Raw genomic sequence first — 21,877 nt, 5'->3', positions numbered from 1 at the left:
AAAACTATTTCCATTTACCTAGTTATCCTATGTTTACATTGGTTGTACGGCTCCACGTGCTGTCGTCGAAGCCCTACGGAGAGCTAGCGATACGGTCACTTTGATGAATATATATGTATTGTCATGCAACTCACTGTCGCAGTTATAGTAGTATATCTATATAATTATACAAAACAATATGTAAAGCTACCCCAAATACTTTCATAAGCCCGTTCTATTCTGATTTTGAAAAAGCGCTTTTGTTTACAAACAAGAGAAAAGGCCGGTCACGTGATATTCAAATTAGCCTGTGGCAGTGGTGTTATGCTGAGTCACCACTGCGGCGGAGTGTGTTTATTTCCCAGGAAAGCGGACTACTTCCATTACTATGGAATCCCAATATCACTGTTAAGGGAACTCCTTTTCTGCTACCTACATCGTTATGCACAGGACTTTTTAGCGACATTCATGCATATTCATGGTCCAACCCACCTTTTGAGCCTCGCTCGTCTTGGTTCCACAAATTTCATGTCTTTGGGGTTAATTTCTAATTCGCATTTTCCCAACTGTGTCTTCCGTTTCTCAGGGAACTAATGTTTGTCGGTAACTGACTATGTCATTTGAAACAGCCGCCTTCTCGGACATATTTGTTCCGGCTCGTTACAGTCTGACTGTTGCAGTTCTTCTCGCCTCTTTCTTTGATTGACAGGTCCTATGAACATTGTTTTGATCCTTCTCTCCGTTTATTGGCTACTGATTTGTGGGCGTGTCAAGTTATGTGCATAAAATAAACGATCACCTGATTCATGTCACGCCACAGTATGTATTCCTACACCTGGAATGTTTATCATTCTCGTCATTTTTTCTGCTTTGATTTGCATAACTGTTTTTTATTATACTATTGCAGATAATACATGTTTTCGCTGTCTAATTTAATTATAAAGATTGACAGTATATTTTTTCAGTTCGTTGAGGTATGAATAGAAAAACCGATGTGAAACTTTTCTAAGAATACAGTTTTCACATCGGTTATATTATTCATACCTCAATGAAACGAAAACAATACACAGTCAATCCTCAAATGAAAGCATTTGCCTAACACGGCAGTGATCTCGTCCGTTTTGTTTGTCAGCAATACCGTGTAAAACAATACGTGTCTACAAAGACGTGACCTTGAACATCACTCACGACAGGTGCTGTTGGTAGGACAGGACATACGCATGTGCAAATTCGTGATAAAATTGTTTCTTATTCGGCGGGGCGGGGTGGAGGTGTTGGGGTGGCGCGTGGGGGTGTTACAGTAGGACTGGGGTTGGGGTAAGGGGTAGAGACACGGTTGTGGACCCCTTGAGTGTTTTACGTTCTTACAATGGTCATGAGTTCCGCCTGACGGGTAGACCCATCTTATCTTTACTTTCTGTGTTCAGGGAGCGAGTTTCGCCTGACGGGTAGACCCATCTTATCTCTACTTTCTGTGTTCAGGTGGCGAGTTCCGCCTGACGGGTAGACCCATCTTATCTCTACTTTCTGTGTTCAGGTAGCGAGTTCCGCCTGACGGGTAGACCCATCTTATCTTTACTTTCTGTGTTCAGGGAGCGAGTTCCGACTGACGGGTAGACCCATCTTATGTTTAATTTCTGTGTTCAGGGAGCGAGTTCCGCCTGACGGGTAGACCCATCTTATCTTTACTTTCTGTGTTTAGGTAGCGAGTTCCGCCTGACGGGTAGACCCATCTTATCTTTACTTTTTGTGTTCAGGGAGCGAGTTCCGACTGACGGGTAGACCCATATTATCTTTACTTTCTGTGTTCAGGGAGCGAGTTCCGCCTGACGGGTAGACCCATCTTATCTTTACTTTCTGTGTTCAGGGAGCGAGTTCCGCCTGACGGGTAGACCCATCTTATCTTACTTTCTGTGTTCAGGGAGCGAGTTTCGCCTGACGGGTAGACCCATCTTATCTTTACTTTCTGTGTTCAGGGAGCGAATTCCGCCTGACGGGTAGATCCATCTTATCTTTACTTTCTGTGTTCAGGGAGCGAGTTCCGCCTGGCGGGTAGACCCATCTTATCTCTACTTTCTGTGTTCAGGTAGCGAGTTCCGCCTGACGGGTAGACCCATCTTATCTCTACTTTCTGTGTTCAGGGAGCGAGTTCCGCCTGACGGGTAGACCCATCTTATCTTTACTTTCTGTGTTCAGGGAGCGAGTTCCGCCTGACGGGTAGACCCATCTTATCTCTACTTTCTGTGTTCAGGTAGCGAGTTCCGCCTGACGGGTAGACCCATCTTATCTTTACTTTCTGTGTTCAGGGAGCGAGTTCCGCCTGACGGGTAGACCCATCTTATCTTTACTTTCTGTGTTCAGGAAGCGAGCTCCGCCTGACGGGAAGACCCATCTTATCTTTACTTTCTGTGATCAGTTAGCGAGTTCCGCCTGACGGGTAGACCCATCTTATCTCTACTTTCTGTGTTTAGGTAGCGAGTTCCGCCTGACGGGCCGACTCATCTTCTTCAGCGGCCGCACCGGTGAGGTGTTGCGGTGGGTGGGGGTGCCGGACCAGAGGGAGACGTACTACTCCCCCCAGGTGTACACCCAGCTGGATGGGACGCAGATCGTGCTGTTCGGGACGGGGGGAGAGACGCACGCGGGGTCGCTTTGGAGGATCACGCTGAATCATCTGTTCAAGGGCCAGGTTCAGAAGGTGTGTGTAGGACGGAGCCATGTGATTATAGAGGCACTAGACAGATTCAACGTCCAAGAACACCAGACCCGGGGTAGAATAGGTCTACAGAAACCCTTGCCTGCCGTAAAAGGCGATTTATATTTGGAAACAACTTGGGAGTCCTTATCGCAGCGTAGTAGAAAACTTGTGTTCCGTCATTTCTTTAAAGAGCCAGTATGGTTTTACGCCGCTTTTAGCAATATTCCAGCAATATCACGTGGGGGGAAACCAGAAATGGGCTTCAGACATTGTACCCATGTGGGGAATCGAACCCGGGTATTCGGCGTGACGAGCGCACACTTTAACCACTAGGCTACCCGACCGCCCTGTCATTTCTTTAAACATCTAATACCTCACTCTGTCGGGTCAGACATAACATACAACGTTAGAACTGTTTAATATATAACTATTACCTACAAGGCCCGTGAAGATCCGGGGTGGAATAGGTCTTCATCAACCCTCAACCGTAAAAGGTGACTATGCTTGTCGTAAGAGGCGACGAACGGGATCGGGTGGTCAGGCTCGCTGATTTGGTTGATGCATGTCATCGTATCCCAATTGCGTGGATCCATGCTCATGATGTCAATCACTGGATTGTCTGGTCCAGACTCGATTATTTACAGACCGCAGTCACAATATTGCTGAGTACGGCGTTAAAACAAGGTTCAAAACAAACAAAAATCAAGAACACCAGAATGTTTGTCGGCTCACTAAAATATCTGCAAATGTACACTTGAAAATTGTATTTGACCAAAAACGTTTTATACGTTACTGGGCTGAAACCTTTACATTGCAAACTTAAAAAAAAACAAAACTATGATACCCTCAAATTACCTTTTTCGAATAATCATTACCTGTTTGTTTTATTTTTAACAAACATCAAACCTTGCTGTATGCTTTCCTTTGCCCGGCAGTTAATAAACATGAGATAACATCCTACACTTACCTATTAACCCGGGTTCGAATCCCGACATGGGTACAATGTGTGAAGCCCATTTCTGTTGTCCCCCGCCATGATATTGCTGGAATATTGCTAAAAGCGGCGTAAAACCATAATCACTCACTCACTTACCTATTGACCTAGGTACACATATTTTAAAAAATTCAACTTTTTGACCAGTACTGAAAAAAGTCAGCGCAGTTTTATGGATGCAATGTTCTCCCAGAGGAGCAGTTAAATCTACGTGTTATCACCACTCCATTCCGCGCTTGGCCTTTTGTTTTGCAATCAGGAAATATTAAAACCTTTTCACTGTCTAACGATTATGACCAAAACGTGCCACATTAATTCAATGTAATACATCCTCTGTACAAGTTTGATTCCCTTATTCTCAATGGTTATAGTTCTTGGTTTGTCTGCACCACGCCGTTGTACATAATGAAACGTACAGGCCCTGATATCACTGAAATACTATTGAAAGCATCTTCCCGAGTCACGGGCGTTAACTGACTATAAAAGTCGAGTTTCCACCCTTGCCGAACCAGGCTGGTATTTCCAGGCTCGATCATAGCGCCATCAGCGGCTATTACGAGTTATGCACCTTCAATGCCCCTCCTATGTCCCTCCTATTGACCAATCAGATTCCATCTCTCATATCACTTGCATTTACTTCGAACAAAATGGCCGCGCCCAGTCAAGTCGATTTGATCGATAATAAAGATCTAAATTGTAACAAAACAGGTCTTACCCAGTGTGAATCAAGTCACTTGAGCACCTCGATTAATAACATTAAAAACATTTCAAAATATCTGTCGACGCCCAGTTGGCGGTACACATGCTTTGCAAATCCTGCAGTCGACCGAAATCTGCACGTTGAAACCCATGTCGTTCGTTTCGGCATTTTGATTGGACTATGCATAGACTCGTTAATCCAGCCAAAATGTAACTCTGGAATCCCAGTCTAGTTCGGCAAGGGTGGGAAATGGACTTTTACGCCCTTGCCTCGGGATGATGTGTTAAAAGTGGCGTTAAACCCTGGTCTCACATTCAGGAGCTTGACGCAGAAATGGTGGACTAGGTAGGAAATCAGAGGTCCGTTGCACAAAGCGATCTTAACGCTGAGGTGATCGTATCTCCCATATTTGAATATATGGCTACGATAGTTATAACGCTGAGATCACTTTGTGGAACGTCATTGCTTCTATACCGTCACTACTGTATTTCAGGCTGTGAAAATATACACTGACGAGTATAAGGGGGTCATGACGCCTCCGGTCCTTGTTGACATCACCGGGGATGGCGTCCAGGACATCATCATCTCCACCTTCAACTCCAGCACCATCGCCTTCGACGGCTACGACTACACTCAGTTGTGGAACTACACCCTGCCCCTGTCGGAATCGTACAGGTAAACACGACAGTGTCAATGTTATGTGCAGGTACACACGACAGTGTCACTATGTGCAGGTACACACGACAGTGTCAATGTTATGTGCAGGTACACACGACAGTGTCAATGTTATGTGCAGGTACACACGACAGTGTCAATGTTATGTGCAGGTACACACGACAGTGTCAATGTTATGTGCAGGTACACACGACAGTGTCAATGCTATGTGCAGGTAAACACGACAGTGTCAATGTTATGTGCAGGTAAACACGACAGTGTCAATGCTATGTGCAGGTACACACGACAGTGTCAATGCTATGTGCAGGTACACACGACAGTGTCACTATGTGCAGGTTAACAAAAACAGTGTCAACGTTATGTGCATGTAAATACGACACTGTCAATGCTATGTGCAGGTACACACGACAGTGTCAATGCTATGTGCAGGTATACACGACAGTGTCAATGCTATGTGCAGGTAAACACGACACTGTCAATGCTATGTGCAGGTAAACACGACAGTATCAGTGCTATGTGCAGGTAAACACGACAGTGTCAGTGCTATGTGCAGGTAAACACGACAGTATCAATGCTATGTGCAGGTAAACACGACAGTGTCACTATGTGCAGGTAAACACGACAGTATCAATGCTATGTGCAGGTAAACACGACAGTGTCAATACTATGTGCAGGTAAACACGACAGTATCAATGCTATGTGCAGGTAAACACGACAGTGTCAGTGCTATGTGCAGGTAAACACGACAGTGTCAGTGCTATGTGCAGGTAAAAACGACAGTATCAATGCTATGTGCAGGTAAACACGACAGTGTCACTATGTGCAGGTAAACACGACAGTATCAATGCTATGTGCAGGTAAACACGACAGTATCAATGCTATGTGCAGGTAAACACGACAGTGTCACTATGTGCAGGTAAACACGACAGTGTCACTATGTGCAGGTAAACACGACAGTATCAATGCTATGTGCAGGTAAACACGACAGTGTCAATGACGTAGATATAGGATGACATATATCAACAACAGAAGGATGTGATCAGTAAATAGAAACGACCTTCAATGGTGTTAGGATCTGTCATTGTCCTTTCAGCACTCCAGCTGCCGGCTTCTACAACGACGATGACGTGCCAGACTTTCTGGTGAAGTTTTCTCACGGACCAGGATTCCCCGTGTACTACTACTCCGAGGTGAGTGAGTGAGTATGGTTTTACGCCGCTTTTAGCAATATTCCAGCAATATCACGGCGGGGGACACCAGAAAGGGGTTTCAGACATTGTACCCATGTGGGGAATCGAACCCGGCTCTTCGGCGTGACGAGAGAACGCTAGGCTACCCGACCGCCCCACTACTCCGAGGTTAATGTCCACGTGTTGATGGGAAGATCCATGCCAGGAATGCTTGTATTTAAGCCCGGGGCCTTACAACGGGCTATATAACCTTTTGCAGTCGAATACGTCATCCATAATTAAGCTCTGGGCTTATGTTTGGACCATATGTAAACACGCCATTTCATTCAATTTTAATGAATGAAATATGGTCTAATTTAAAAGTGCAATAAGACACTAAATCGGTACTTAAACACCAATTATCAATACAATCGAGGACACCAATCTGTCCCATAAGTATGGAAGCATGGCACTGAGCTAACAGTTTGTAAAAGTCTCGATTATTCATATACTGACGTTACATTCTACGTGTTGGTGGATCACGCGAAATTGTGGTTTTAATTTAAGCCCATGGGCTACAAAATCGGATAAGAAATCTCCTGTTTATGCCCATGAGCTAAAAACTGTTGGCTTAAATACGTGCAATCCCGGTAGCTAAGACATAACTGGTTCGACTCCCAACATCTGAAGGCATTGTGAAGGCATTGTGAAGGCCTTGTGAAGGCATTGTTTTTTTGTTTGTCAAGTTCAAGTTCTTTATTAACTCAAACCGCCGACCGGTAGTATATGAGCAACATAATAACTTACATATATACAAAAATACAATGTGATCAAGTGGCAACAGTGCTTTACTTTAGTGCAGAAAGTAATATTTTTACAAATTTAGACAGTATTTTAAGATTGTAAGTTCTCATATTTGACATCAAATGCTTAAAGGAAATAATGTTTGACCAGTTTAGATATCTATTATAAATTAATGTTTTTCTTTGCTGGTCAAAATACTCACATCTAAAGAGGTAGTGGAACTCGTCGGCTATGACAGGGGAGATACAAAGCTTACATGTGCGATATTCGCGTGGGATTCAACAGTGTAAGAATACTGGCTTTAAAGGATTTGTGTCCCAATACCCAAAACGTATCTGGGTTAATAAGACACACCATCAATTTAATGCCCCAAATATATACATATTACAAGTATTAGAATACTAATTAAAATACAGTAAAGATGGTTATACCGAGACCCAGAGGACTGTTGTGAGGTCAGGGTAGGATGTGTATAAGTTAAGAATTGAGCAAACGTTTTAGAAATTGTTTTGAACTATTAGATATAGCCATAGGCATGATAAATAACTCATGTTCATTTCATTAGTTATATGGTAGGGACTAATGACAACAACCAATACATAGGTATTGATGAACTGGGTCAAACAGATTGATTTTAGAGGTTTTCCATGTTCCCGATGCTTGGTCTACGCAAGGTGGCGCCAGGGTCGAGCCAAGAAATGTGGCCTTGATGTGGCAAGGGTAGAAACTAGGCTTTCATAAAGGCTAGTGGACAGGCTTGCCTCGGGAAGATGGAGGTTTTCATGAATCGGTTGTTTTTGTATTTGAACACCTCTTCGTACAAGCTGACTGTCGTAGCTGATGACGTCACAAATATAAAGAAAATCTTGGGTCACAGACTTTGACTTAGAGCTACCTTTTTCAATCGTGTAAGGTAGTTTTGTATACGGGAGCATGGCAACAGTTCCAAACATTGCAGGGGGCACGGGTGGCCCAGTCGTCTTGGGCGCCGCGATTCGCTGTGCAGAGTTGCGTCCCTTGGGCACGCCAGAAACCTATGATTGTGGGTTCGAATCCCGGTTCGCCCCGATTATGTTTCTAGGTTTGTCAGCACCATACCCGTGCTCGTGGGTTTCACCGAAGTGGTAAACGTCTAAGACCTGCATTACTTCGGGCTTTCCTTCCACATTAAGCTGACACGCCGCGATATAACTGGAATACTGTTAAAAGCGGCGTGAAACACAACTCACTCACTCACTCACTCACTCACTCACTCACTCCAAATATTGCAAGTGTAAGGGACCCACAAGGTTATATGTCAGCCATTTGAATATGTCTGATAAAGGTTGACACATTCAGAGCCCAAAAAGATCTTTTACCCTACCTCGCCCTTTGTCCGTTATATTCATGGATTGTTGCATGTTATTGTGTTCATTGTCTGTTAAGGTTCTGTAGTGTAACATTCGATAACATCTGAATGAGGAACGTCAAACAATGTATGGCCTAAATAGATTCTTGTGGTTTTTCAGAAAAAACTCACATGCATGACGTTAACAATCGTTTGGGATGACAAATGTACAGTAAACTACGGTTATAACGAACTCAAAGGGACCACTAATTTCAGTTCGTTATAACCGTAGTTCGTTATAAGCAAATACAGCAAAACTACAGCAAATAGTCGGGACCAAAAAGTAAGCTCGTTATATCCATCAGTTCGTTATAAGCGTGTTCGTTACAACCGTAGTTTACTGTACTTGTCTCCGGTATTCTCCTGTTCGCAGCGATTAACAAAAGATCAGTATACTGGTGACTTAACTCTCATGATCATCGTCCACACACAACATGAACAGTTTATACCTTTGTTAAAGTGGAAAACAGTAAATTGACCTTGGTCAGTAGTCCGTAATCCTGACTTGTATTTGTCTTCCCACAGACAACGGTGCTGGACGGCAGGACAGGTGCCCCCCTCCTGGATCAGTCAGTGAGGGACACCGTGGGGGCACAGACCTCCTCCCTGACCATCAGCCTGGAGGGGAGGGGCAACGACATCTTCCTGTACTGGCTGGCAGACTGTGAGGACCACGAGGGAGGGGGAGAGGAGTTCAACTTTCTGAAAGGTAGACCAAGACAAGACTGACTAGAAAAGCTAATTTATTCAATACAGAGGTCATGACTTGGTTGATGCATGTCATCGATCCCAATTGCGTGGATCGATGTTCATGATGTAAATCACTGGATTGTCTGTTCCAGACTCGATTATTTACAGACCGCCGCCGTATAGCTGGAATATTGCTGAGTGCGGCATAAAACAACAAACCAAAGCCAACGGTCCAAATAACAATATTGCTGGAATATTGCTGAGAGCGGCATTAAACAACAAAAATCAGTTTTAGTGATACAATGAGCATGGTTTTACGTCACTGTTGCAATTGCAATATAACGGCAAGTACACCAGAAATGGTATTCACATGTAGAACCATTGTATGGACTCGAACCCGGACCTTCGATGTAACGACTAGGCTACCCAACCACAGTCTTAGAACAAGTGCAAGTGCATAATAAATAAAAGCAATGATTCGCTTGATTAGAAATCACTCTTGAAATGGAAACAGGAGATTAGTGCATGATTAAGTTAGACTTGAACAGTAGCGTCGTTCGTTCGTCCTCAGATGCAAAGTGCACCTTCAGATGCTAAGATGACCGCCTCCGTGGTCTAGTGGTAGGAGTGACCGCTCAGAGGGTACTTGTTGTTACCCTGTCTGGCGCTCGGCATTAAGGGGCTAAAACAAAGACGGGTCGGCTCGGAGTCAGTATACTGTATCTGAGTGGGGTATTCATGTTAAACGGGGGCATGGTATCTCAGTGAGCTAGCACTATAAAATAGACATTAGTCCGGAGTATCACACACACACACACACACACACACACACACTCTCACACACACACACACACACTCACATACACGTGCATGCACGTCGTTATATAAGTGCAATAATCTTGGACGCGACGTAAAACCCCACATCTTCACACCGAAATGGTACGTACGTCTCAAAATGGATTGTTACCCGAGAGGATGCGGGGTAGAAAATGTCTTCAGCAACCCACGCAGATGACTGTATGCTTGTCGTAAGAGGCGACTAACGGGAACGGGTGCTAAGGCTCGCTGACTTGGTTGAAGCATGTCATCGTATCCAATTGCGTAGATTGATGCTCATGATATCAATCATTGTCTTGTCTGGTCCAGACACGATATTTACAGACCGCCGTCATATAGCTGGAATATTGCTGAGCGTGGCGTTAAACAACAAACAACAAACAACAACAACATCATAGTAATTGTTCTCCACTTTCAGGCACAAACGTCCATGAACAGAGCCGGTCCGACTTCTGTAAACTTCGCTTCAAGACCAAGGGCTTCAGCAAAGTCTTTGCATTGAGTTCACACGTGGCGCCACCAGGGAAAACAGTGTATTATTCAGGTAAAACCAAATAAGAATTAAGTGGGTGACGTATGGTTGTTCCGACCAGTAGTGACATTAAAGGATAAGGGCATTTCTCTTGGACCTCGGTTCATGAAGTCGACACACATCTGTATTATCTGATATATCTGATAAATCTGATATCAAAAGACACGAGGGTGAGATTTTACTTATCATCCAACATCATTCTTCAAACTTTTTCAGTTTGTAGACAGTAATTAGAAGATAAATACTATGTGTGTGTCTATTTCCGGGATTTTATCGAGTATTTGCATCTTGGAAATTCATCTCGAGACCCGAAAGCGTTAGCTTGAGGGGCTCGAATGAAAATTTCCAAGATGCAAATACTCGATAAAATCCCGGAAATAGACACACACATAGTATTTATCGATATTGTAAACCTATTGTTTTATTTAGAAAAAAAACATGCGCACTCTTTAACACCTCGTACTTACTCGGTTGTGAGGCGTCAACATCGAACGTTCTGTTGTTGCTATGGTGATTGTGATTTTGGTAATAGACGTACACCGGTAATGAGACGCAAATACCATCACGTATATTTCAGCTGCGATACCTACATCCTTGAATTCCTCATACATTTTAGAATCAAATGCCAAATGGTCTTTGTCACCAATACAAATTGTCTAGATGTAATGAAGCAAAATAAATGAGGTGTGAAAACGAACGCTGAAAAAACTGCACTTGTTGGAAATGTAAACAAAGCCATTCGTCTATTCGTTGAGTACATTGGCTCGAGATCTGCATTTTCAGAATATACACGGGAAGAGAATCGTAGGAAGAATTAGGGAATTAAACATATATACATTGCAATAATTTGATATTTTCAACAGAACTTGTCGAAGTTCCCGTCCTGTGTGACGCCATGACTGACGCAAAATCACAACGATAACAGTATTTATCAGAATTTCTGACTATTTTCGTTGGTTTCAATGAAAAATACAGCAACAAAAAACAGTACACAGATTGTCAGAATGTTTCTGATTACTTACATGTCACATTTATGTATATACGAACCCTGAATCAACGAAAGTCCCCTCGTAAAATCCCGCGCACTGTTGACAGTCAACACGCCATTTTGTAAAATTCGGTCACCGGTAGTGATGTCAAACTTCAACATATTTGTTGTACATATTTGGTAATTTCCACGAGGTGAAGGTCCTTGAATGAAAGTACAAACGATCATTTTTAACTGCTCTTTACTGTTTCATGATGTAGATCTTGCATATCTTTTGTAAAAAAAATTCACACAATTAATTTCACTTTGGATATTAATCAATGTTCAATATGATATCATACGTAGATATAGGCCACAACATTATATGAACGTTTGATAATCTCCTGTTTGTTTGAACAATGTTCACATATGAAGTTGATAAGTTTATAGTGTCGTATACGATATTTCTTTAATTTGAACAAGTGTACATGTGACAGGTACATTTACATTTCATCATGTATTTCTAGGGAGTGTTATAGTCAATATTATAAATTCATATAAATAGTGTCCATGAATAGCCGTTTCATTTTATTTTATAACTAAAACTGACGATATAACTTAACCAAAATGGATATTATTTTTCGTTAAATTATATGCACATATTTCTTGAAGAATTGGCTTGGTCTTGGATTTTTATTTATGCCGTTTGATATACAGAACAGTGATATCTCAGGATTCGCCAGGAGCGCGTTAGTCGCTATGGTGATTGAGATTTTGGTAATTATTTCAATAATCCCAATAATTCCCATGAATAGAGAAAATCAAAACATTTGTTATGAATTTTGTATTTCAATTTGCGTCCATTGTTAATTAGTATGCAAAAAATATTGAGTAATTATGTATTCCTACACAGTGATTCGGTCGCTTGCTTCAGGGAATTCAAATCATATTTTCACCCTCTGACATTTGGTCATGTGACCCAAATTAGCCAATCACAACACAGAACACACTTTCTATAGGTTTACAATTAGCAATGTCTTCAGTGTAAAAAGAACTGCTAACAGCTTCAGTAGCAGAGCCATAAGTGATGTCATTTGACTGTGACGTCATGATAACAGTGACGTCACAATGGTCTGCAAAGCATTGTGATGCAATTTGATTGCAGCGATATCTACAGTGTAGATATCGCTTGATCTCATCCAAGCGATATCTCCTGTGGGAGCCAGTTTGGGATGATAAATTCACATGTACAAACATTTATCACGATTACCCATGTAGACCCCGAAATTGCACGTGCATTCCGGGCATTGCATGTGTAAAACCCAATGATTAGGAAAGTCGCCCCACATTCACGTTGGATCGAGTCCGTAGAAACAGATAAAATCATAAAAGCGTTTTAATTGTGAAAATCAACTTTGTTAATGGCCAAACCTCCTAAACGGTATGTCACGCCAATCTGAAAATGAGCAGATGTGTGAACTGGAAGCCTTGAAACAAGAATTGTGAACGTTCTTGCCGGGGGTTTTCAGCAGGACAAGGACCGCCTCCGTGGTCTAGTGGTGGAGCGTTCGCCCGGAGAGCTGAATGTCCGGGGTTCTATCCCCGGCCGCGTCATACCAAAAGACGTTAAAAGATGGTACTTGTTGTTACCCTATCTGGCGCTCGGCATTAAAAGGGGCTAAAACAAGGACTGGTCGGCTCGGAGTCAGTATACTGTGTCTGAGTGGGGTATTGATGTTAAACTGCGGCATGGTATCTCAGTCAGCTAGCACTTTAAATCGGCATCAGTCCGGACTAGTACAAGCAGCCACACACGTGCATGCATGTCGCAAAATAAGTGCAATAATCTTGGAAGCGACGTTAAACCCCATCTCACCTCACCTCACCTCACCTCACCTCACCTCACCTGCCCTCACCTCACCTCACCTCACCTCACCTCACCTCACCTCACCTCACCTGGACAATGCACGATCCCACGTTGCATGTGTACTCAAGGACTTCATTGGGCAACAGAAAATTCCAACACTCCCTTTGCTGGTTTGTTAAACCCGCACCCTATAGATCAAATGAAACGTTGTTCACGCCTGTATTGTTCGTCCAGGTACAACAGTCGTTGGTCTAGATCTGGAATGACATCCCACAAGCCTTGACAAAGCATTCTGTGTAGAGGTCTTAAGCTTGTGTCACTGTGGTAGTGGTCATGCCCAAAACTGATATATGACCCCACGCCTCTTTTAACGTCAGATGGCGTTTACAGGGAACGTGTGATGGCACTGTCATGAAGCATTCGTGTATCATGGACATCTATATATTGTTCTGTCGCGTAAAAGTTCTTTTTTTGCGTTTATTTGTTATTTCTTTTGATTGTCAGTGAGCACATAAACCTCCTCTGATGTTCCATCACTCAGCTGTCAGAGGGAGTCAGTATTTTTCGGATGACGGCTGTACCTGAATTCCCCTTCTGTAGTCCAGAGCCTGAACGTGTAGTATCTCTATGTTTCAGGTGACAGGCAGCGTGTGGAACACTCAGTGTGGGTCAACACAAGTAAAGAGGCTCTGGACTTCATCGCATCTCACCCACACCTCAACAGCCACTACGACAAGTATATCTTGAAGGCTCAGGGTCTTTGGCAGGTGGGTGTTTTAGCCATAAAGCGTGTTGGAAGAGACAGTAGTTAGTTGGACTTTGACAATGTTCATTGTAAATACTTACTTTCTTATGTTTCCAGTAGGCTAGGACATGCTTACCTTTTACCTGGTGTCGTCACTCATTTTCAGTGGGCCATTCATATAATTTCCACAGCTATTTGCCCTTTACGCCAAGTGGTAGGTACTTTGGCAGAACATCTTGGCTGGTTATTCTCTTGCATTGACAATTTATATTGTGAAGAATACAACAAAATAATTACAAAATGACAACAAAAATATATGCATCAATCCCTGACACTCAATGTTGATTATATTTTTAAGCAGCCAACAGACGACACCGTCACCAATGACGACAGGATGCCATCCCTGACGATGCCGACTAAAGAATTCATTTCCCCTGAAGCACACTACCGCAATGAACAGACTTCCAGTCGGAAGAAGGGAGCTCAGATACCCGCCAGACAGGATCTGAACAGAAATAGACAGGTGCCCGGTACAAGGAACAGGGGCAGCTTGGGAATTCCAAATCGGAACGGATACAAAGATAATGGGAAGTACGGGAACACTATTAACGGCTATATGTCAACGGGAGACAACTCTCCGAGGCGGAACCAGTACGACACTGACTACTACCAGCTTCCGTATGATTTAAACACGGACTCGCAACAGTATCCAGGATATTATCAAAGAAATGATGATGATTATGATGACAATGATAGGTATGGTCAAGATTATCCTAAATATAAATCAGAGAAGAGATCGCAGCCAGCGGAAAAGTTTCATTTTATGAGGGAGAAGCGAGATGCTGAGATGGAAGAGAAGAATTTTATGACTGTTGAAAAGTTAAAAGAATTAAATGAAAAGCTTCTTAAAGAAATTAAGAAGAGGGAGATGGGATACAGTCGATATGAGGGGCAGTATATGAGAAGGAAGAAGCGTAATAGTAACAAAATGAAGTCACCGGATCATGGAGAAAACCGGAAGCGGAAGAGACGCCATGTTGGTCCACATGACGCGGATGGGCTTCAGAGGCTGATATCTACGGGCACTGTGGCTCCGTCATCTTTACCCCCGGATCATCCCAATTATAACCATACCATGGACTTTATATTCGCAACCTATTGGTTTTATCCAGCGAAGACACACGCCGTTTTACCCAAGGATCAGAAGTGCATATCGAATAAAATGGCGAACGAGAAGATTCGTTTTGATCCAAAAAGTAAGTTATGTTGTTTTAAAACCTAATGTATTCTATTATAATACAATCAAATTATACGACATCAAATTCAACAAATGAAACTTAAAATAAAATGATGAATATCTTCCACAATAGACAATAAAAAATAAATCATAACTGCATGGGAACTGTTTGCGGGAATATAATCTCACATGTGCAAGAAATATACTGATGCAAATATTCGTCTTTCGACTACCCAGGCGAGTACTACGGCTTGGACCATGACAACTATGAACGCGTAATCACAAAAGACTGCATTAAAGAGAGCGGTCATGAACTGCCAGATGACGGAGTGTACGAGAGCCAAGACGACTACAACCCTTTCAGTATCCACATGGGTCAGATGACAGTCTACAGGTAAAGGCCCCAGTAAAGCCTTCACAAAGTTTAAGTGCAGATATGTGAAGGACATTTCCAAATTTGACGCATCAGTGACCAAAAAATGTTCGATATAATTTCCCATATGACTCGTTCCATATAATCCCGTGTTTTTCCAGGTGAGCTATTGACTTGCCTTTGCATGTGTTTGTGACGGGTGCCATCCATGGGGCAGGATACTCTCACCTCCGCCAACTTACTACTCCTACCACTGTACTGTAATACCACTATTTGATACTGTTCCATAAACAAAAGGGGACACGGGTGGCCCAGTTGTCCGCGGCGCCGTGATTCGCTGTACAGAGTTGTTTCCCTTGGGCACGCCAGAAACCTATGATGTGGGTTCGAATCCCGGTTCGCCCCGATTATGTTTCTAGGTGTACCAGCACCACACCCGTGCTCGTGGGTTTCACCGAAGTGGTAAACGTCTGAGACCTACATCACTTCGGGCTTTTCTCCCACGTTAAACTGACACGCCTTGATATAACTGGAATACTGATAAAAGCTCTACGTGAAGATTTCTTATGGAAGGGGATTTGTCGTTTTTATTTACAATTACAATTAGACTACAGTCATTCTCTTATCATTGACAAGGGCGATGTAAAAGTCTACACATATATCAAATCCTTGTGGGACAAGTAACTTATTTACAGAGGTAAGTGTAAGTATGCTTTTACGCCGTTTTTAGCAATATTCCAGCAATATCACAGCGGGGGACACCAGAAATGGGCTTCACACATTGTACCCATGTCGGGAATCGAACCCGGGTCTTCGGCGTGACGAGCGAACGCTTTAACCACTAGGCTACCCCACCGCCCCTACAGAGTTAAGAGGGATCTACGGGACCAAAGTTTAGTTCAGTACATGCAGAGGTCAGAACAGAGTGAGAGCGTGAGTGAGTGAGTGAGTGAGTGTGTGAGAGCGTGAGTGAGTGAGTGAGTGAGAGCTTGAGTGAGTGAGAGCTTGAGTGAGTGAGTGAGTGAGTATTCTTTTGGCAATATTCCAGCAGCGGGGGATACCAGAAAATGGGCTTCACACATAGTACCAATGTGAGGAATAAAAACTGGGTCTTCGGGTAACGAGCCAACTCTTAAAAAACTAAGCAACCCCACCGCCCCTTAGCATCAACAAAAGCTGCCTTCATCACTGTCACAATATGAACACAAAACACTATTTTTTTTAAAGTCTGTTTCCTGCATCTACGATGGTCCATATTAAATAAAAGAACCCTACCTTTGATAAAACAAATAATCTTTTCCCTTACTTACATTTTGTGGAAAGTATAAGCATTAATTTGAAAAAGCTTTGACCTTCGAGAAATATTAACCCCCGTTCATTAATGCTCTTCCATGCTTGTTGTTGACTCTTTAAAGGGCAAGTTCACACGGAAATGAACCTATTTTTCTTGTACTTTTTCCACGTTAAAAGTGTTAACCTAGAAGTGTCATAGACAAAAATATAAAAATATCACAATTAATTAAGATATTTTTCGCATTTAAACGATTTATATTTTTCACATTTACCAAGTGTTCTATTTCCACAACAAACACAATGGCTTATGCCCCTTGCAATATGACGTCATTGGTGCCAATTGATAAACATTATGACGTCATCATGCTTTGTTAGAGCCGCTTCACGTGGTGTAGGTCTAGGTGTGTGTAATTCTAGCGTCTCAAATGCCAGCCAGCATAGTGTTATGCTGAGTCACCACTGCGCCGGAGTGTGTCGTAGGCCATGTTGTTTTACCGCAAACTGGTACTTGATATCTTTTGCGTTGAGAATAGACAGGGACCAAGTTTAATTGGCACCAATTACGTCATAATCTAAGGGGGATAACTCAGGCCTGTTTAGCTCGAAAAACGAAGGCCTCATAACGGCATATCATTTTCACACTATTGTGAGCTTCCTACTGTCACTGTGAAAAAAATGAGTGTATATTTTCAAACACAGATACTAATTAATTCTAAAATTGTGTTTTGTTTAGAAAAAGAAAGAAAGTGATTTTTGCGTGTACACTTCCCCTTTAAAGAAAGTTTAGATTTGTCTTAATGATAAATTAACATGGTGAATTCGGACAATACATTGTGTCCAGTATTGGCGGAGGTGTGGACTTATTCCCAGTTTTTGTACAACCTGCCCTGCAGGTTACACATATGCTGTGTGTCAAAACACAGGTGCAGTTACAATTACCATATACAATTTCCAGGACAGAACTACAGTTTTTAGATTTAACGCAGGTCGAAATGCTAAAACTGAAGTCGTAAACTAATTTCGGATTTTGTCTGATGTTTCAGGGTTCGTATCACATGCACGTGTCTAAATACAACAATGTCAGCTCCTCAGAACCAAAATAAGAGATGCTCTCAGATGCTGCCATACGACCACCAGCGATGGCCAGCCTATATGGGCAGATTCGCCGATAGCCATTGGATGGGCAACTGATGTTTCATGCAAGCTCGACTTGATCTAAGAGGGATCTTGTCATGTGATAAAAGAAACAATGGCAAAAATGTTGAGACGCAGCTGCTAAGAAACATCATTTCTTTAACTAAGAAGGGAAATCAGAAACATTAAGATGCAATGTGCGGGATAATTGGGAACATTTGCAAATGTGTTTCTGGCAGGTAATGTATAAGTGTGTGTCATAAGAAGAGTTCCCAATCCTTTCATGAATATGCGAAAATATTTATCCTTACCTGTAAAGGAATGGCAGTGACGAGGAACCAGTGCTTCAGACTTTGACCAACATTGGAGTCCATGGTGCTTAGCGAGCACTCGCACCACACACTATGTATTACTGATGATGCTTTCGTTCAACATTCAAACGAGTCCCTAAGAAATAGAGAATCTCACCGAGTGTCTTTTGGTATCAAATATATCAACACGAGTTGATAAAAGTGGAATATTTCCGAGGCTTGCCGAGGACTTTTGCCACTTTTATCGACGAGTGTTGATATATTTGATATCAAAAGACACGAGGGTGAGATTTTATTTATCATCCAACATCATTCTTCCAACTTTTTCAATTTGTAGACAGTAATTAGCAGTGTCTTCAGTGTAAAAAGTACTGCTAACAGCTTCAGTGGCAGAGCCATTAGTGATGTCATTGGATTGTGACGTCATGGTAACCAGTGATGTCACAATGGTCTGCAAAGCATTGTGGTGTAATTTCTTTGCAGCGATATCTACAGTGTAGATATCGCTTGATCTTATCCAAGTGATTTCTCCTGTGGGAGCCAGTTTGGGATGATAAAGGGTATGTTCAGCACTGTTTGTGTCTCCCTCTGTTCATCTGGCATGAGGGGAATGTACTTCTGTTGCCCGTCAGAACATTGGCTTCTACAGCTGGCATGAGGGGAATGTACTTCTGTCGCCCTTCAGAACATTGGCTTCTACAGCTGGCATGAGGGGAATGTACTTCTGTCGCCCTTCAGAACATTGGCTTCTACAGCTGGCATGAGGGGAATGTACTTCTGTCGCCCTTCAGAACATTGGCTTCTACAGCTGGCATGAGGGGAATGTACTTCTGTCGCCCTTCAGAACATTGGCTTCTACAGCTGGCATGAGGGGAATGTACTTCTGTCGCCCTTCAGAACATTGGCTTCTACAGCTGGCATGAGGGGAATGTACTTCTGTCGCCCTTCAGAACATTGGCTTCTACAGCTGGCATGAGGGGAATGTGCTTCTGTCGCCCGTCAGAACATTGGCTTCTACAGCTGGCATGAGGGGAATGTACTTCTGTCGCCCTTCAGAACATTGGCTTCTACAGCTGGCATGAGGGGAATGTACTTCTGTCGCCCTTCAGAACATTGGCTTCTACAGCTGGCATGAGGGGAATGTACTTCTGTCGCCCTTCAGAACATTGGCTTCTACAGCTGGCATGAGGGGAATGTACTTCTGTCGCCCTTCAGAACATTGGCTTCTACAGCTGGCATGAGGGGAATGTACTTCTGTCGCCCTTCAGAACATTGGCTTCTACAGCTGGCATGAGGGGAATGTACTTCTGTCGCCCTTCAGAACATTGGCTTCTACAGCTGGCATGAGGGGAATGTACTTTTGTCGCCCTTCAGAACATTGGCTCTACAGCTGGCTGATCAACTAAGATTCATAGGAAGCAGGATCAACAATTTACCAACTCCCCTCGAATACCAAACGATTGTCGTGTCCGTTCTAACTACTGAAAAAGATACTTTAACAACTGAGATTCAGAATAAAGACCACACATACCAGCCTTTGTTACCATGCTCCATCGTATGGCATTCATGTTGTGCGTTTACAATCTTGGACTTAGATACTTCAACAACTGATATGCATTTAGAGTCATATCCGAAATGGAGAGGTTATGGCTGTTGGAGCCGTGTGTATATTATGACTTGTTTCTCCAGAAACATCTATATGGACAATGAAGCAATGTTTGGGGTTGTTGGAGCCGTGTGTATATTATGACTTGTTTCTCCAGAAACATCTATATGGACAATGAAGCAGTGTTTGGGGCTGTTGGAGCCGTGTGTATATTATGACTTGTTTCTCCAGAAACATCTATATGGACAATGAAGCAGTGTTTGGGGCTGTTGGAGCCGTGTGTATATTTCGTTGTTTCTCCAGAAACATCTATATGGACAATGAAGCAATCTTTGGGGTTGTTGGAGCCGTGTGTATATTATGACTTGTTTCTCCAGAAACATCTATATGGACAATGAAGCAGTGTTTGGGGCTGTTGGAGCCGTGTGTATATTATGACTTGTTTCTCCAGAAACATCTATATGGACAATGAAGCAGTGTTTGGGGCTGTTGGAGCCGTGTGTATATGTCGTTGTTTCTCCAGAAACATCTATATGGACAATGAAGCAGTGTTTGGGGCTGTTGGAGCCGTGTGTATATTTCGTTGTTTCTCCAGAAACATCTATATGGACAATGAAGCAGTGTTTGGGGCTGTTGGAGCCGTGTGTATATTTCGTTGTTTCTCCTGAAACATCTATATGGACAATGAAGCAGTGTTTGGGGCTGTTGGAGCCGTGTGTATATTTCGTTGTTTCTCCTGAAACATCTATATGGACAATGAAGCAGTGTTTGGGGCTGTTGGAGCCGTGTGTATATTATTTTGTTTCTCCAGAAACATCTATATGGACAATGAAGCAGTGTTTGCGATTGTTGGAGCCGTGTGTATATTATGACTTGTTTCTCCAGAAACATCTATATGGATAATGAAGCAGTGTTTGGGACTGTTGGAGCCGTGTGTATATTATGACTTGTTTCTCCTGAAACATCTATATGGATAATGAAGCAGTGTTTGGGGCTGTTGGAGCCGTGTGTATATTATGACTTGTTTCTCCAGAAACATCTATATGGACAATGAAGCAGTGTTTGGGGTTGTTGGAGCCGTGTGTATATTACGTTGTTTCTCCAGAAACATCTATGTGGACAATGAAGCAGTGTTTGTTGTTGCGCTAGAACCGTGTGTATATCTACGTCATGAAGTGTGGGCCAATGAAATAGTGAACAGTCTTCTTTATGTTTCAATTGTGACAGTCACCTTCACTGAGCAGACACATCATTTGTTTATTCCCTTGATTACGTGGCAAGGATGTGGGTGTGTAATGTTTTATTCCCTTGATTACGTGGCAAGGATGTGGGTGTGTAATGTTTTATTCCCTTGATTACGTGGCAATGATGTGGATGTGTAATGTTTTATTCTGTTGATCATTGCAAGCACGTCCAAAGATCACAGCTGACAGGAATATCTAGATAGCAACTAGATATCAAAAACTGTTATTTGTTGGAGATCGTGTATTGTAAAGTTACAGTTTGCAACCATATGATATGCTGATTGTTGAACACGATCTCACGTGTACATGCTTTGGTGTGTAGGGGCGGTCGGGTAGCCTAGTGGTTAAAGCGTTAGCTCGTCACGCCAAAGACCCGGGTTCGATTCCCGACATGGGTACAATGTGTGAAGCCCATTTCTGGTGTACCCCGCCGTGATGTTGCTGGAATATTGCTAAAAGCGGCGTAAAACCATACTCACTCACTCTTTGTTGTGTAACAATCAATACAATTCAACACATGTCGCCATGAGACGTGACACAGCGTTTGTAATTGAAAACGATGTGCCCAGTCGGCTATGTCCATATGCCTGTACATACAGGCAGGGTACTGACTTGTACATATGAAAGTTGATAGT

At 42.8% G+C, this 21,877-nt stretch overlaps 1 protein-coding gene across 2 annotated transcripts in view; it reads left to right on the top strand.

The window, feature by feature from the left end:
• The window catches only part of LOC124125677, a 64,950-nt gene extending 46,365 nt beyond the window's left edge, over positions 1-18,585 (top strand). Inside the window, exons 5-13 of one of the 2 annotated variants that reach the window (XM_048401919.1) lie at positions 2,451-2,677; positions 4,865-5,046; positions 6,140-6,236; positions 8,932-9,115; positions 10,352-10,477; positions 13,936-14,066; positions 14,406-15,300; positions 15,519-15,675; positions 17,991-18,585. In XM_048401919.1, the coding sequence (XP_048257876.1) occupies positions 2,451-2,677; positions 4,865-5,046; positions 6,140-6,236; positions 8,932-9,115; positions 10,352-10,477; positions 13,936-14,066; positions 14,406-15,300; positions 15,519-15,675; positions 17,991-18,138 (2,147 nt within the window). In that variant the 3' untranslated portion in view covers positions 18,139-18,585. Of the gene's footprint in view, positions 1-2,450; positions 2,678-4,864; positions 5,047-6,139; positions 6,237-8,931; positions 9,116-10,351; positions 10,478-13,935; positions 14,067-14,402; positions 15,301-15,518; positions 15,676-17,990 lie in introns of both variants that reach the window. The other variant, XM_048401918.1, reaches the window with a different exon arrangement.
• The last annotated feature ends 3,292 nt before the right edge of the window (positions 18,586-21,877 follow it).

The sequence above is a fragment of the Haliotis rufescens genome, unplaced genomic scaffold (assembly GCF_023055435.1).
Source record: "Haliotis rufescens isolate VD_foot unplaced genomic scaffold, xgHalRufe1.0.p SCAF_24, whole genome shotgun sequence".
NCBI classification, from domain to species: Eukaryota; Metazoa; Mollusca; class Gastropoda; order Lepetellida; family Haliotidae; genus Haliotis; species Haliotis rufescens.
Note: the sequence above shows the minus strand (reverse complement) of the source record. Positions and strands in the feature narration are given on the sequence as shown.